This window comes from Cupressus sempervirens, chromosome 3 (assembly GCF_028749045.1).
Source record: "Cupressus sempervirens isolate cs-2001-9-10 chromosome 3, ASM2874904v1, whole genome shotgun sequence".
NCBI classification, from domain to species: Eukaryota; Viridiplantae; Streptophyta; class Pinopsida; order Cupressales; family Cupressaceae; genus Cupressus; species Cupressus sempervirens.
Window position 1 is genome coordinate 1,045,476,639 of NC_143120.1, and position 18,086 is coordinate 1,045,494,724.

General features: G+C 33.4%; 1 protein-coding gene across 1 annotated transcript; it reads right to left on the reverse strand.

Annotated features, from left to right (window-relative positions):
- Nucleotides 1–7,051: 7,051 nt before the first annotated feature.
- LOC149570316 (uncharacterized) lies at nucleotides 7,052–17,860 on the reverse strand. Its single transcript, XM_089822941.1, has 5 exons — nucleotides 17,780–17,860; nucleotides 17,398–17,515; nucleotides 7,923–8,026; nucleotides 7,610–7,741; nucleotides 7,052–7,400 (listed from the first exon to the last, which is right to left on the reverse strand). The coding sequence occupies exons 1-5, from the start codon at nucleotides 17,789–17,791 to the stop codon at nucleotides 7,374–7,376; spliced, it is 393 nt and encodes a 130-aa protein (XP_089679067.1). The 5' UTR covers nucleotides 17,792–17,860; the 3' UTR covers nucleotides 7,052–7,373.
- Nucleotides 17,861–18,086: the final 226 nt, after the last annotated feature.

The following is an 18,086-nucleotide window of genomic DNA, read 5'->3' on the forward strand; positions in this document are numbered from 1 at the left end:
TGGTCTATTGGTGAAGTTGAAAGGCTCGCAAAGAGCCCACTAGGGATCAAGTGTTCTAATTGTTTTTAAAATTATAAAAATATTTTATGAGCATTAATTAAAGCTTTGGTAGATCAGTTCATCAAAGATAAATACATTACAATAGGAACCACTTGATGGAGTTAATTAACTACATCCATGTTGAACATTCGAATGATCATTAAAACGTAATCCAGCTTCTGAACAAATTGACAAGAACTCTTCTTTAAATAAATGCATCTATCCCCATTACATCTAGAAATTTATCCAATTCTTATTCGTTAGATTTATAGTAAACTGTGCATCTATCACCATTACATCTGGCAATTTATGCAACTCTTGTTAATAGTATGTGCATTCCACTAAATTTAACTATCCCAATAAAAGTGTACTTCCTTAACCCTACTCTAGTTGGTCATGGGTGGCATTAATTGGCTATATCTTCCTTGCACTAGTTTTAATGTGAAAAAATTAAAATTGTGAAGTTTGAACCTAATCCATTGCCTGTGAATATTTATTGATTTGCATGTAGAGCATACAATAACCATCTTAAACATCCTATCTACTAAAATGGCCATATGTATGATGCATCCTGCATATAGGCTCTAGTATTGAAAGAAAAGATGTAGTGGGTGTCATCTTTGTACTGTATATGAATTTTTGGAATTTTTTTCCTTAGTCATGAATTATTGAATACAATTTAAGATGTTGATTAATTTTATTTTTCTAAAAACTCATGTACAAAAATAACTATTATATTATATTAATTGATTTGTTCGCTTTATCTATATTTTATTCATTAATTCAAATCTATAATTTTTGAAGTATGAAAAGTTTAATAAAGTCATTTTCCTATTACATGCTTGGTCTTAATACCAAACCTAAGATTTCATGGTGATTGTTTTGGATGATTAAATTAATAGATCATTAACTTTTATTTTGATTAAACTATTATTCATTATCAGAATTTTTTCAATTTTAATTAATAATTTTTCATTTAAGTCAATATTAAACAAAATGGCTCTTTTTTGGTGGAAGATTCTAGATCATTTATCAATTAATTTTAATCTTTGATATAAAAATACGAATCTATTTATATGAATCCATCCTACAAATTAACCATATTGAATTAAATCATATGATCAGCCTCATCATTTTTTATTAAACAACTTAACCTCAATCTTTTAATGACTGAATATCATCTCTACAATCTAGTTTGCCCATTTTTACTCTAATAAATCCAAGAACACAAAGCACTATTATTTCAAGTTTTTGTTCAATCCAAAACTCAAAAATGACAAACATAGTTGTACTTCGCATTATCTTCTACTTCATAAACGCATGGTTCTGGATAACTAAAAAAGTAAATCTAAATGAGGGCAATCATCAAACATTTTGTATGTTTCAAAACTTCAATTTGAGGTGGGGGAACTACACGTCTTTTGAGAAACCAAAGTTTCTATTTGTAAACAAAAAACTAAAACATATATTTTACCAAGGCAAACTCATCTTAATGTGGCACATTATAAGTTATGGAAATAAGGTTTTTTTTTTTTCTGGAGTCTCTAGAGTATCTAACTATTAAAGCTCTACAAATTTTGAGGGAATGAGAAATTTTAGCTGCCACAACTTTTCAGTTTTGAAGGTTTTATTTGTCGACCTTCATTTGCATGTGTACATTCTCATTTCCCATATTTTCTGATTATCCCTACTACTACAAAAGAACAATAATACACAATTTCAAACAAAGATTATTTGGACCCAAATTCATTTTATGTCTATGAATTTAGAAAAAAGTATAGGTATGCATCCAAGCATAATAAACAGGAGTTAGATGTAGCGACAATTACCCTTCTAGACATGAACCCAAAATGTGAAAGCATACACAGGTACATGAATTGTTTAACTGAATACTTCAAAGAAATGTGGTCTACAATGCGCTTCAAATGTGCACAATTTGAATTTGTTGAAAATTTTATGGAAAATTTTGAGAAAAATGTGATTGCAAGGTTCCTCAAACTTTTCTAGCATCCTTATTTCCTATACCAAAATAAGCTTTAATTTTCTCCACTACTGCTAGAATAGAATGGGCAAAGAATTCTATGTATTTATCTTTGTTTTTCGTATCTGCCAAGTTGGAGGAAATGGATGTTTTCATAGATTTTTGTTTATGGTTGTTTACTTGGTTTTAATTTTTATGTCCACTATTTTAGTTCAAATTACTAGAAACACATTATGCATCTATTGATTTGGAAATAATGGTTTTATTTTCCAATATTAGTTTATCGAATGATTTGTAGTAAGCTTTGTTGAATTTTGTTTCCCAATATCTCTCATTGGTGGTGTACTTTAAGTTTATAATTTTAGTTACATGTTTGGCTTTAATCTATTTATTTGTTAAGAACTATAATTGCGATAAATTTATTGTTGGCTTATCTTGTAATTCCAATGTTTGGCTTTTATCTATTTATTTGTTAGGAACTATAATTACGATACATTTATTGTTGGCTTATCTTGTAATTCCAATTCCAATTTTTAAAAATAACATTAAACAAGATTCTTACATCAAGAATTCAAGCCAATACATCCTCGTCAAAAAAACCCTCATAAAATCTTCACCACGGCAAGATAAGAAGCCATACTCATCGAAATAATGTTGTCATTTGCAATCACTTAGGTAGTGCTTTTGTTGGCTCTACAATTAAATGAGTGATTAGAATGTATCTGCATATTGTGAGCAAGGTATTTTAAAAAATAGAGAGCCTTTTAAAAAGTCATTACATTCTTGGGCATTGTTTTTCCCCAAACAAAGCATTTGTATCAGTGGTAGAAGTTGAGGATTGGAGGAGGAAAATAGAAAAATTAGTGTAAACATTGTTACTGCTTTGGAAGCCATTATTTTTTATTAAGCTTTTTCTCCGAAGAAATGTCGTTTGAAGATATGGTGTGCTGAAACAACTAAAAATGTAGTAAACAATCTCTATAGGGAAAGAAGAAGAAAAAGGTAGCGAGCAAAGAATCCATAAGAGAGGAAAGAGTTTTTGAGATCCCCAAACATTTGATAAGAAGTACAAACAATTTTCCTAGGGAAGGGCAAACCAGAATAATTTCACTATTCATTCACTTGAATGGGTTGCCAAAGCTACCCAAAGAATACACTTCTAAAGTGACCTTCGAGAGAACAAAGCCTCCCTGAATATTGTTCCTTTTGAGGGCCTCTTTTCTTTTAATAAAGTACATGTAGAGATCATCAAATTTGTTGTGAAGAAATACAATGGTTCTAGGAAAAACAATGTGGGAAAAATATGGGTTACAGACAACCTAGGAGACATCGGCTCTAGGTTAAAAGTACAAAATGAAAGGATGACAATGTCTTCCATGTGATAAACTCTCAGTAGCTTATGTTCAACTTTTTAAAAGTTGTGAGATTAACGGACAATTGATTTTAACTCAAAGCAACAAAATTTGTTGTTGCACACAATCAAACTATCTATATCCCCAAGCTTTTACTTTTCTTAGGGACTATAGCCGAAACCATTTACTGGTAGTTTATAAACTATTTACACATAGTTGCTTTCCAGTTGAGACAAACCGATAGTTGTTTTCGAGTAGGGAAAGCCTATCGGCTAATAAATAATGAGTAAATTATGAAGGTAACTTGGAAAATTAAAAAGATAAATATTTGACTATTTTGTATTCAAGAATCAAGTCTTTTCATTATTAATTTGTAACTCTAACTAATGATTAATGATCAAAAACATCTACTTTCTAATTTTAGGTGTCGAACCCCTTGATTAGAGTTCCTCTTAGTAGATGGGGATCAAACCCCAATGGGGTATCTTTATAAGGCCATCGATATGGCCAAAGAGGCTATCAAAAATTACTACAGGGGAACAACCTCATATTTGATTCCATATGGGAAATTATTGATAGGTGAAATATTGCTTCACCAACCCATTCATGCGGTGAGATACTTCAACCCTCATGTTTGCTTCTCTCCACACGGGCTTGAACTTTGCATTTTTGGAGTCAAACCACTCAAACCTCATGTAGGATATTTGAATTTTTGGAGTCTTTCACATGCATGATAAAGAGATAATAACTAAGTTATTAAAATGTATTTTCAACTTTCTTTCTAATTCTTTAATATTTATTTTGCAGGTGCTTGGTGGAGAAATTGGAGTAGAAATGCCCTAAATCTACAAAAATATGTCCTTCAAATTCTATGTTAGCTTTGTAGTTCATCTAGTTGTGAGCGCAATTAGAGCTTGTCCCAAGCCATTCACACAAAGAAGAGGAAAAAGCTAGCACAAGGACATCTCAATAAGCTTGTCTTCTATTGTGCAAAGGAAGCACAAGATGGATTTGTCATGGGTGGGTCATCCACAACAAATATGTAGGCCAAGTCACCCAATTCATCATGCTTTTGTCTATCTTTATCATTGCCATTTCTTTATCAAAAAGTCCACCTCTATGATACCACTCATTTGGAGACTTGGATATTCAATATTAGTTATCATCATCATTTATCAACAACTGACTTTGGTATAAATTATCTAATTAAATTTTGGTCTAAGATTAACACTATCATCATTAATGAATGTAGAAATAAAAGACCCCATATATATATATATATATGGTGACATGACAACATTAGAATAGGTTATACGAAACATGAATCCCATTCTTCAATTATCATTTAAAATAAAAAACGATTTCTCTTATTCTTGTAACAACATTTCCAACTTCAAACGCACACTTATCCTTTATCACAAATCCATACTTAATAATGTTATTCATGAATAGTGAATAAGATGAGATCTGTGTACTTAAATACTAAGAATAAGCATTAGATTTAGATTAAACATAAATCTAATTAACTTCCCCTTATCTACTTTCCACTCACTTACACTTTATCACAAATTTGTACTTAATGTTGTTATTTGTCAATAGTGGATACGATGAGCACCATGTACTTCATAGGTACTAAGAATAAGCACTAGATTTAGAATAAACATAAATCTACTAACTTCCACTTACCTACTTTGCTTCCTTACCAACATGCTTGCATAGTATTATGCTCACATGTCTATTGCACGAGTAGATGATTCTTTATAGTACCTATGCACTCTTGAATACTTCCAAAAATATTATCCTTTGGATCCTACATGATTGTGTATACAATTATTTGTAAATAGTAGATAAGTTGAGCGCCATGTATTCTTAGATTCTAGGAATAAGCACTAGATTTTTATTTTATTTTTGGAGGGTTCAAACCTAGCCAAGCAATGCACGAGGCCTACCAACCAGTGAAGGTCATCACTTGAAGATTTAGGAACCCAATACAAGCCCCACACGTACCTAAAACCTCTTCAGCTTGGAGCCAAGGACTAAGAGAATCCACACCGTCAAAATCACCCGACGCTCAATCCTAACGTCATCCCTTATGGTGTCGAACCTTTGCACTCAACAAGACTTGGCTCTTTGTGAGCCATTCATCTTCACCAGTAGACCAAGGGACCAATGACAAAGCACTAGATTTAGATTAAACATAAATCTAATAAATCTTCACTTATCTATTTTCCTTACTAACAAACATCCTTACATCCTTATATGGTATTACTCACATCTCCATTGCATGAGTAGATGATTCTTTTATAATAACTTTGAATATGCCACATTGCACTCTTGAATACTTCCAAAAGACTATCCTTTCAATCCTACATGAACATGTACACAATAATGACTACAAATGTCCCAATGTGAGTAATGTACCTCTATAAAAGATACTTAAAAACAATATTGACCCATGATATTATTGATTGTAATAAATTCAATAATATGAAATAGGGATTGCTTGGTACATGTTTGTGTTAAGTGTTTTTAATCAAAAGCATTGCTAGGATTTTTTGAACACCCCAAGAAAATAGTACAATAAACTAAATGATACATTTACACAACATCAATATCAATGAGTACAATACAATCGTCAATATAGTATCAAGTAAAATACACTCATCCATATAGTCCTAAATGTGTTCTACCACTTTAACCCCTTCATGCTTGCTAGGCACAAAAATTTAAATGGTTTATATTAGAGAGAAATAGCTACCATTCAAATGGCGGCCCCCAAATGAATATTAATATGTAAGAAAACACGAGAGTTCAAAGGGACCATGCATGGACTATCCTTATTTTAGCATACACCTCCATTTATGTGCTGATTAGTCTCCTACGCCATCCATATAATGAGTTTTTTCGAATATTTTAGGCTTCACATTAGTTATCAGCATAGAAGACACATTGGAGTATTTTGATTGAAATAAGATACTCTTTCAAACAAAATACTTCGTGTACTCTTTATTTATCCATGGGTCGTATTTATGTTTTGCCCCAGTACTGCAAGCACAAACTATTATAGCTCCTACAACAATTATAAGTCGCTATACATATCAAATTTAGTACTAGTTTGGGCATAGCACCTTTCAGAACATTTAACCTAAGAAGTGATGCTGCTTCAGATCCTAGCAGGACTCTTGCCCCATTCTATGGTTCATGAGTTTAAAACTACTGTAGAAAAACAAGGAATAAAATACTCCAACCCAATGGGGAAAAGGTGATTAGGTCCAATCCTCCAAGTGCTTTACTAGTCAAATATTAACTCCTAATGATTAACACTGTCAAGATTCCTAAAGAAAGTTTTAGTAAAAGTAACAGATAGCATGTTCCAGTTTCTTTTGTAGTCCCTTCATTCACTCACCTAAAAATGAGGCCATTGTGCTAATAAGATTGAAGACAATCAAAATGGAAATAATTTCCAATAAGCACACATATTTCCAAGCTACTAGAACAGGAAAGCATACATGTAAAAGATTATTGTCATCATTAAAATTTAAGAGCATAAATTGGGTTAAGGCCAACATGAATACAAAACCTACTTCACGACAGTCCATCCAGTCTTCTTAAATTCAAATTACCAGCACACATATTTCTAAGCTACTAGAACAGGAAAGTGTACATGTGAAAAAGAAACTACTCAAAAGAATTCCAATGAATATAATGAGTATCAATAATCCATAACAATGGTATTTTTTAGGACTTCATGGTAAGCAAAATTTAGCAAGAAAAATGAAATTTAGTGCAAATGTGCAATAATATTACAAGTACCAGTTACAATCAAAATTTGTTACTACAGTTCTCCTCGATCATAGTGAAACCTCCACGGCCACAACCAACATTCTCAATGGACAAGTCACATTGGCATCAGTCAATCCTTGCCCTTCAGACCATGTCATCTGTGCTAACTAGATGGGTAATATTAAAATAAAGTACTATTGATCTTGTATAAAACTGCTTTAGATAAGAAGCTTCTCGATGGCATCCTACAAAAGGGGAATATTATTTGTTAGAAGACAACAAAAGAAACTAAACTAACTTCCACAATCAAAACATCAGTTGTAAAAGTTTGAAACATGGTACTATTAGCTGTTAATTATTTCTCAAAAAATCCCTCCCTAATATTCATATGTTATAACATCATTGAAATATGTCAAATCATTCATTTTTATTATTCTGAAAATAAAAGTCTTACCTTAAGCTGCTGGATTTGTGACTTTAATTGACTTCCCTCATTAGTTGTCACAGAACAAGCAATGACAGGGCGAGTGACTCCACATGCACGACCCAATGCCTGTTTTGATGGTACAAAAACATATGGCACATTCTGCAACATGCACAAGAACACATTGCAAGCAGAAAACACATCCAGTCAAAAACCAGTTTCCACATACCTAAAGTTCAAAATGACCAAAATTTCAGATGGATGTCTCCATAACCAACTATAGAATTCAAATAGCATAACCATAAAATATACTAAAATAATTCTTGGATAATAAGTTAGGTACCTTATCCTCAGCCAACAATGGTAGATGGAGAAGGATCTCAAGAGGCTCAGTATCAGCTGCCATAACAACAAACTCTGCAATTCCTCTGTTCAGAGTCTTGGTAGCTGTAGTATGAAAACAGAAAATTTAGAAACATGTGAAATATACCTCCATTGTCTTACTTGTTAGTCATATACAAGACTCCTAAAATAAACTAAAGTAGAACTATATCCAAAATATTCAAATTACACGAATATTCACCTATAAGTAGGGCTTGAAAGAGATAAAGACTCATTTTAAAAGGTTTTCAGAATGGACACTTTTAAGTGTAGTTTTACTAGGCTGATATTTAAAACCTCGGTAGGATACATATTTGACTTAGTTACCAATGCACTCCCTGGAAGTAGGATGCGGAGGCAGATAAATTGGGAGGTGGATGTGGAGGCAGATGCCACCCGGATGTGCCCAGGTGCAGAGGGTGCACATCCAAGCTCATCCATGGCCCAGAAAAAGGAAAAATAATGTTTCTGAATTCTCACAAAGATAGCTAACAACTGTATACATTTTGCTGTTTTCTAAGCATCAAACCAAACTGCTGAGGATGGGAAATCAATAACATTCCCATCCAAATCTCCATCAACAAACTGTTACTGCAGCAAACAGACTTACTAATAGTTAATGCACCTATCCCTTTCACTGTTTCCAGTACCTCCAAGTATGGAAATAACTGATGTAATTTGAAATTGATGCAAACTAATGAGCACAGACTGTCACTGGTGCTACACTAAATCATTCTTCTATTGATTGCTTAATCATTCTCTAATGCACACACAAACCTTGTATTTCTAGAATCAAATATCCAAACATTTTCAAATTAATAAGTAATTTGAAATTGATGCAAACTAATGCATACAGACTGTCACTGGTGCTACACTATATCATTCTTCTATTGATTGATTAATCATTGTCTTGATTAATCATTCTCTAACTCACACACAAACCTTGTATTTCTAGAATCCAATATCCAAAGGTTTCAAATTAATAAGTTATTCAAACCAGTCCTTATAGTAGATCTGTCCCAAAGCTGAGAAATTATTGAGCTCACATACCCAGTTTTTTCTAACATATTTCATCAGCAGAGCTATTGCTCAATGCCCACTTATTAGTAGATCAGATGAATGACAATGTAAGGGGTTTTCTGTACATTATTCATCAGCAGAGCTATTGCTCACTGCCCACTTATTAGTAGATCAGATATATAACAATGTAAGGGATCAGAAAGCTTGGAAAAAGTGACAGGAAAAAATTTTCTCCCAACCTTTCCAAATTCCTTCCCAGTTTTCATAGTTATTACAAAGGTGGAGATGTGTGCAAAATAACCACTTAAACTTCAAGAAGGACCAGGACATGGATAGGAGCCCACATTATAGAACTGAACCTTAAATGATGATACACAGGCTTTCCCAAGCAGCAACTATGATCTAAAAACAAGCAGCCACAAGAAGGAACAGTTCATGGATAGGAACGCACATTATAGAACTGAACCTCAAATGATGATACACAGGCTTTCCCATGCAGCAACTATGATCTAAAAACAAGCAGCCAATACTATCAATTGGCATTTAATATTTGTCTTCATCAATGATGAAGCATCATACTATCCAATGATTTGATTTTGTATATTTCTTGCATTTCTTTGCACACAGCATCCAAGCTCCCAAAAAAAATTCACGCATCCGTAATTTGTCAGAATGTAATAATCCCTCTTTCCCATCTATCAGAGTAGACTTCTAGGACATAGTTCAATCTCTGAAAACATGAAAGCCAATAAATCCTCAACATCTGCATTCAACAATATTCATTATCTTTATTCAGGAGGTTATCAAGCTCTTCACTTATAAGCATATTTCTTGAGCCTTCAATGGATTTTTTCACATTCTCTTGTCTAGACTAAATCCTTAATAACTTTACTTATGTTGTCGGGTCTTTTCAAGTAATTCAAAGTGATTCTTCCTGTTTGAGAGGATTGAAAGCTAAATTGCTAAGAGGAAACAAAATGTTTCAAGAATTTTCCTTCTTTAATGACTTCATTTTTCTTCTAGGTTATGTGCTTGTTGGATTGAATGTAGCAGTTTATAACTTGTACTTGATATATCTATAATCTTTAAAGTCAATATTATATTTGGCCTTTGGATTTTCAATTGCAGTTCCTAGCAACAGCAACTTTTGGTGCCATGGCTACAAAAAGATGCTACTGCTAGATAATACTGATGGCAACCTTGACATTGGTTTATCATCTTAAGCTGGGAAGACATGTTTATGTCCCTTTACAGAGCTTGTGCAGAATTATATTATAAAGAGCTATAGCAAGAATGAAGGATTCCTGCTTCAGTGGTCATAAGAACATTCTTAAAATCTACTATTCCCCATGTAAAAAATCAGAAGAATGAAGAAAGAGTTGCAAAAACACGGATGCAACTGAAACATAAATAAAACAAATATTCATGATATTGTGTATTACATTAGAAACTGCAAAGGAATTTGCACGACATTGGATAACAATACCACAAGTAGCCAAATTAAAAAAATTCAACATGATATCTACATAGTAGATACATAGATGAAATAGTTGGGGAACAACTGCTTGTGGCCAATGGTGAAGATGAAAATTCATCCATGTAGTTAATGAAATTTATTGAAATAAATCTAATGTGCATCTGATGACAATATAGAATTTTAAAAATCAAACTGATTTCCTACAGCCTACAATTAAAATAAGTGAGTAACCATTAATACCCCAAGATTGGGCTTCCTTTTCTTGTTTCTCCTATTTGATGCTACTGCACTGCCCCACCTCATAAGATGAAGACATTAACAGCTCTCTCTCTCTGTATCCAGCAGCGTGCATTGCTTAAATCGCCAGCTTTTATCAAATTACAATGCTTGATGATTCCAGTTTTATAAGGAAAAACCAATTCCCATATTCTTGGGATTCTCAATAACTGGATAAACAAAAAAAGTCAACCAGAGTTGGGAAGCTGAGACAGGTCTCTTTCCACATGTGCAAAACAAACAAATAAACTCTTGGCTACTGATCCAAGACAATTAGTTGAAGACTTCATGAAGACACAAACAACCTTCTTCATCTGTACTGAATTTTATTCCCAAAACATCAGAATCACAATTTATAACAGCTGGCAGAAAGCTCGACAATTTGAGATTCAATGCATATCAACATCAGTAAATGAAATCATGTTCAGAAAGTTAAAAATTCCATACAGCTGACAGAATGTTGATATTCCAACTCATCAACTACTTAAATAGGACCTATTTATCATTGGATGGAACCACTTTAAAGGCAATTTTTAGAAGTTATTATGAAGAGAGCTTAATAAGATTGGGTGCTACCATGTAGTGTAGAGGCAGACTAGAGCAAGTTTCTCTATGCTTGGAGACCTCACTCCATTTATACTCCATTTACACCTATATTTTAGGCAATTAAATACATTTTCCTCTTTCTGTCACCAATTTTTTCCCAAATTGCTCCCTGTGAAAACCAACATATCTTTATCTACTTCTGTTCTTTCATTACTTTTAGTACAGATTATTGCATGTGCTGTTCCTTAACAATCCCTTTCATCTACGTCTGATCTTTCATTACTTTTAGTACAGATTATTGCATGTGTTGTTCCTTAACGATCCCTTAAGTTTCACACTTTAGACAATCCTCAATCTAGCTAAGTAATGGAATTATTTAACCTGTGAATCACGGCATACATGCAATGGGCATGTACAAACAAATTCAGTAGCATGTCATATATTCAAAAGGAATAACAGAAAATAGAGCTACTCCATTCATCATAAACAAGATATGATCAATATGATACAATGACAGACTTGTTATTCAAGATTGTTTTATTCTAAATTAAGAATGAAGCGTCAAATGTCCACTGGATAGAGACTCCATTGATGATGTAGCTTTGGCTTGTAACCTAAGTCACAAGGTTCGAATTCGAATTTGAGTTCGACGACTATAAAATTCGAATGAAGTTCGACAAGAGAAAAAATTCGGAAAAAAATTCGAATTAAATTCGTCTTATATAATTTTAATTATTTCTTAAATATATTTAATATATCCCATATATTATCAAAATAATTAAAATTGCCTAATAGATTTAAAAACTTTATAAACATGATGACACATTTATAGAGTATAAAACATAGTATATATTAAGTATAAAATAAAAATTTCATTTCACATTAATTTAATAGATTGATTAAATACATTTCTAATGACTTATTTACTCAAACATTTTAAAATTTAAAGAATCAACTGTATTACTTCAAAAATAATATATTTTTAAAACATTTCATTTATACTTAACAAATTTAATAAAACAAAAATTAATTTGAAATGAATAAATATAATATATGCATTATTACATTATAACGAAATAAACCTAAGATTAGTGAATATTATTTCATTTGTACTTAATAAATTTAATAAAACAAACAATACATTTATACATTACAATGAAATCAACCTAATAAATACTTTATTACATAACATTATTAAATAAATTTAACCAAGACTTTTACATTAAAATAAATTTAACAAAGACTTACTTTATATTATTACATGAAATAAACTTAACTATATAATTACATGAAATAAATTTAAGAAGACATTCGAGGAATTTGCAGACGCGGGAGCCGGAAAATTGCAGGCAAAAGGAAAATTGTTGTCGTCTGTAGGAGCCTATGCACAATCGTCTACAAGAGCTGGAAATTTCGCATGTGCACACTCCATCCCTACATGACTGTACAAACCATTGTTAAAACCTTTGTTGAATCCTTTGTTTTCAGAATTCTGTGCGTTTTAGGGCTGAAAAAAATGGTTCCAAAACCCTAAAATATGTTGCCAAATGCCTGGAATAGTAGTTTTTAAATGTTTATAACAATTAAAAAAAAATCCCAAATTTTTGTCCGCGAACACTGACGATTTTCATCGAATATTTTGGGAAAAATTAATATTCGGCAAAATCCGAATCTCATGCTTGGGATTCGCCGAATCCTGTGACTTAGCTTGTAACCCACATGGTGCCCAGCATACTGGTGTGCAATTTACAAAGCTTGTGGCAGAAGTTGCCAGGTTTGCAAATTGAAAAGCGAATAGAGTGTTATCTTACATAGTTTGCAAGGTATTGTCCAAAAATTGCATAAAGTTGTTAAATTGTCACATGCATACCAAGCCTTAGTGAGGTGCAGACTGTCAAACCAACAGGAAGATGCTTGTACTTTAGGTTCAATGGTTTTTGTTTATCTGTCGTACTCAAGTATGAAGAATTCCAACTCCGATGGATGTCAAGATTAAAACAGGCTCAGGTAGAATGTATATGGGTTAGGTAGCTTAACACCGAACATGGGATGGAACCCCACGTATGAAGAAAGATCTACAGCAAATGAATCATCACCAGTATCGCATGATGTACAAACAATTTTGTAGATGTTTGAACTTAAAGTTAAAGACTCTGGAATCACTCCTTCAGTCCAAACAAACTTTGTCATCCATCTGAGTAGCAATCTGCATTTTATGCAGGTTGTTCTGTTTCAACTTGTTGGCAAGTCAAAACCTGCTAAGTTCAAATTAGTGATCCAAAAGGATTTAATCAGAGATTAAATACTTATTACTAAGAGTATTTCTTTATATATACATCAAATATGAGCCACAAATGAAGGAACAATAGATATATTGCTCTACATATCCCTTTCAAACTTAAGGGAGGCATTTCAATGGATTTTAATCATGTCTAAAAATAAATATTATAGGTAAAGATTATTTATTCGTGGATGCATTTTCCTAAATTTATAGGCTAGTACCAGATAAGAAGCAAATTGATGCTCAAGGAGAAACACAAAATTTCAAAAAGTTTAAGGCACTGTGATTATGCCAAAGCCAGAAAGTTAAAGCTTCAGGGAATACTGTCAAAAAGTTTTGAGACACTTTCCTACAAGCCTTCCAAAAAGTTTTGAGACACTTTCCTACAAGCCTTCCTCATTCTATTCACAACAAGAAGGAAAATAAAACCAAAGTCCACTTGGAGCATGCAATGATTTTTTCCACTCTCACAACTTATGTTTGCTTATCAACAGCAGCCTAAGGAGGAAGACTTCTCCTTGAAAGTAAAGTTGGAGGCCATCAATTTCATTGAAATAATAAAGCAGTGGAAGTCGAACACATTATCAAAATTCGGGCATGAATTTTATTTTTCTATGGCCAGCCAGAAAACAGGTTTTTGGAAGTTCCTGAGCTCTCCAGATGAGTCAAATCATCCCCAGGTACATCTTTATATATACATGTGTAAAAAAATAAACATCTAATGATTTGCAAACATGAAAATACTCATAAATCAATGGTTTGACAAATGTTAGTGCACAACAAAAATTACAATCAGTATTTAATAATATTCATATTGCTCTTCAACAAAAGCATCAAAGTCCACTTCTGATTCAATTTTACTTGCAAACGCTACAATTAAATTTAAAGTTCCCATGAGAGTGGAAGTCGAACACATTATCAAAATTCTCAAAATTCAGGCATGAATTTTATTTTTTTAAGGGCAACTAGAGAACAGGTTTTCGGAAGTTCCCGAGTAGACGAGTCAAATCATCCCCAGGTAGCACTGACAAATAGAGACTGAATATATATACATCCATCTTTATATATACATATGTATGTATGAAAAAATAAACATCTCAGGATTTGCAAACATGATAATACTGAAAAAATTAAAAATCAATGGTTTGGACAAATGTTAGTGCACAACAAAAATTACAATCAGTATTTAATAATATTCATAGTGTGCTTCATCAAAAGCATCAAAGTCCACCTCTGCTTCAATTTTACTTGCAAAACAATATACAAGCTACCTCAAACAGATATTTTCTAGTAAGTTGTGTGACACTAACATCTAAGTAAACACAATCAAGAGCTAAATCTCAGTTCTTTGCCAATTCTCAACCACCTTGTTACAATCAAGTTTCTCACGTGACAAGAGATCATAAAAACTAGTAGGGGTCTAGAAGTGGGCACCCAAAGGACTGAACGGCAGCACCCCTCTAGAGGTTTGGGGACAATAGGGACAACACCTCCAACAGGATTCAAGAGCAGCAACCTTGATGAGGGTCAGGGTCAAGGAGTAACACTTTTAGCATGTTCCATATCCCAATACAAGGCAGACAAAGGAATCAAGCCCCTGCCACCAAACCCAAATTAAGGCCTTTGAAACCACAGAAACCTTTTACAATAAAAGCCATTTTCACAATTTTATCATTTCAGAGGCAAAATAATATACAAAGCACCTTTTTGCTTATAAAGCACTTAATAAAAAATAACTTCTAAAAAGAAATTGGGCAGCCCTAGGTTTACACTTGGGTTCAGCCTAGGTCAACCCAAGTTCCCTCCCAAGCACCCCTGATCATTGTGGAATGCTTTTCTGTTCTTTTCATTTGGGCAGCCTTAGTGTTGACTGGGTTTGGCCTTGGTTTGCCCAAGTTCCCTATGTAGTACTTGAGATACTTTAGGCAAACACTAGAGAAAAACCAGCCCAGGGCCTGACCCCAAACTCTAACCAATGGGCTTTTTAAGGAACCTGGTAACTGAGAAAACAGTGTTTTATTCCAAACGTGAATATATACACCCCACTGATGCTTGAGAACAAGGATGTGTTCTTCCAAACCTTCAAGCATAAAATAACTAATCCACAGTGAACTTAGAGAAGTTGATGCAGCCCTTGTATTAAATGGAGAGTTTCAGAGAGGCAAAAAGACAAAAAAGGAGTACAGATGCTTACACTCAAGGATAGCACACCCAAGCAAGAAAAAAGCAATGAACTCTCACCTTCCTTGTAAAACAATTACTTTAGGAGAACTGAAAGTGTCTCCAGTGACGAGGTATGCTCCAAAGGGATAAATGAAAGTTATTAAAAAGCTGTGGATGTCTTTCAAATGCACTGGAGTTTATATCATAATATGAAAATTAAACTAGAATAGTTTTGTGTGAATGGCTGAATATTCAGGACAGTTCTGGAATATAATCAGATCAGTTAACAGAAGTGCATGGAAATCAGCTAAACATCCTTCAATAGCTTGCAGAACATTCAGAACAGTTACAATCCCAAACAAATCACTGAAAGTTATATTTTCCTAGGTTAAATTCAGTTTAAGCAGCGATGGGCAATTATAATCAGAGTTCTGAACAGATTTCATTCAGATTGAGAATAAGAAGAGTGTATTTAAGCAGAGAATGTGTCAAATAAGTTTGTTGGCTTCAAGATGGATTTTATTATAAAGCTTTAACAAATTGTACGTCCATAAGAGCAAAGGCAAATCTTGCAATAAAAGAAAGGTACACGCTCTGCTAGATCCAGGGGACAGGACTGGGCAATTTTAAATACTGAAAAGGTAAAATAGATAAAAAGTTCAAAAGAATCTGTTTATGTCACTGTCAAGCACCACACCAATTTGGTGTATAATATGCCACCATTAAGCAAGCATTGTTGCATTACACAAGATGAATGTCTTTCCATTCACCTTTACAAAAAGAACAATCCAACAAAATGCAAAACCCTCTTCCTCCAGATTTGTTGTTGAGACATTCGCTAAGGAGTACTGATGCCTTGACCGTTAGTCCAACACATACTGTCATGATATTTGCACAAAGGATGTAATCGGATTCATTATTACATGTGTACATTGTTCCAATTGCTAGGAAGACATCCACAGCCATCTAAATGATCCCTGGTAGATTCCGTTGGTTTTTGTTGATAATTGTCCTGGAAACACATATCAGGACTCTTATCTTGTGTTGCATGGTTTTTTGAAAATTTGAAAGATAAATTCATAATTTCATGCAAGAAGCAATTTGATGCTCGAGGAGAAGCATACAGATTCTTCAGAAATGCTGGTAGTACAATATCTTTTCCAAAAGCAATATTAGCTATGGGGATGGCAGTTTTATGAATGCTTTTTACAAAATTCCTGGAAGATATATTGCCGGTGTATTGTTTTTTTAAAACCAGCTTGTCGTAACCATCCAAAAAGATAAGAAAACTGTGCTAATGTGCATTCCTACAACAGGATATGGAAAAAAGGTTTAAAAATCTAGTGCAATTGATCACCATTGATAATAAGCATATTCATTAATGTAAACGCCTGGCATGCAACTAAATAAGACTTCGTAGCACCACAAGTTCCTATTTTTTATTCCTCAGCAGTGATTCCTTAAAAGAGATGAAAGCTAAGACACCAAGGCATTTCCTATTAACGCCAGAAAACAAAATAACAATCCATGTTATTCTATTTAGTCCGCATTCCTCTTGATACCGTACAGCAAAACAAGGAGAAATACGATACTGGGCATTCATCATTCCTCTTACGATCAGAAAACAAAATGGTAAAACATAGTACCCCATTCATTGAACCGATCAGTGCTTACCTTCGTTAGCTCCCTTTTTGAGCTGCTTATAGTTGCAAGCCTGCTGCACCAAGTCCAAAATAGTTATACTAAGCTGATTATCAGCCAAAGGATATGCTTTGGGGTTCAAGGCTTCAGCCTGCACATAGTTACACCAAACTCAGCCACGTTATCCAAAACCCTGAAATATCTCGTAAATGAGCAGTCTGCCATATGAATATTGTCGCTAAATACTCTTTAAAGCAAAAAAGCAAAAAACTGTCATTCAACAAGTTCTCAAGCAGAATATGAAACTCTTTATGGAACAGCAGGAAGGAAGTAGAACAATAATAGCGAAAAAGATAGACACGGCGAACAAAAGAAAATTCAAAAAGAAACAACTACTAAGGAAAAGGAAATTCACCATTTGGGACATGGATTTGCGGAGTCTGAATGCTACGATAACTCTAGCTGAATTTGTTCTCTCAGACTTGCAGAAACTCTCAACACTTCGGAAAACCGTTCTAAGATTTATAACCTGGGAAGACGGTATAAAGATTGTCAAGATCGACGGTCTAGGTCACTTGCTCTTAAAACCCTAATCCTGTCTGGAACAAGATGAGGCTTTTGTTAGGCTTTTTCTCTTATACCGGAATGACAGACTAAAAAATATTGTATTTAAATAGAGTTTAGCTTTTCATTGCTTTGTAGAGGAAAATATCATTTTTTCC

Excerpts from the sequence above, each read along its gene's own strand:
- LOC149570316 (XM_089822941.1), bottom strand. Across the intron at positions 8,027-17,397 it reads CAAAAAGGGAGCTAACGAAG|CTACCAAGACTCTGAACAGA; the intron begins GTAAGCACTGAT and ends TTCATACTACAG. Across the intron at positions 7,742-7,922 it reads CATTGTTGGCTGAGGATAAG|AATGTGCCATATGTTTTTGT; the intron begins GTACCTAACTTA and ends TGCATGTTGCAG.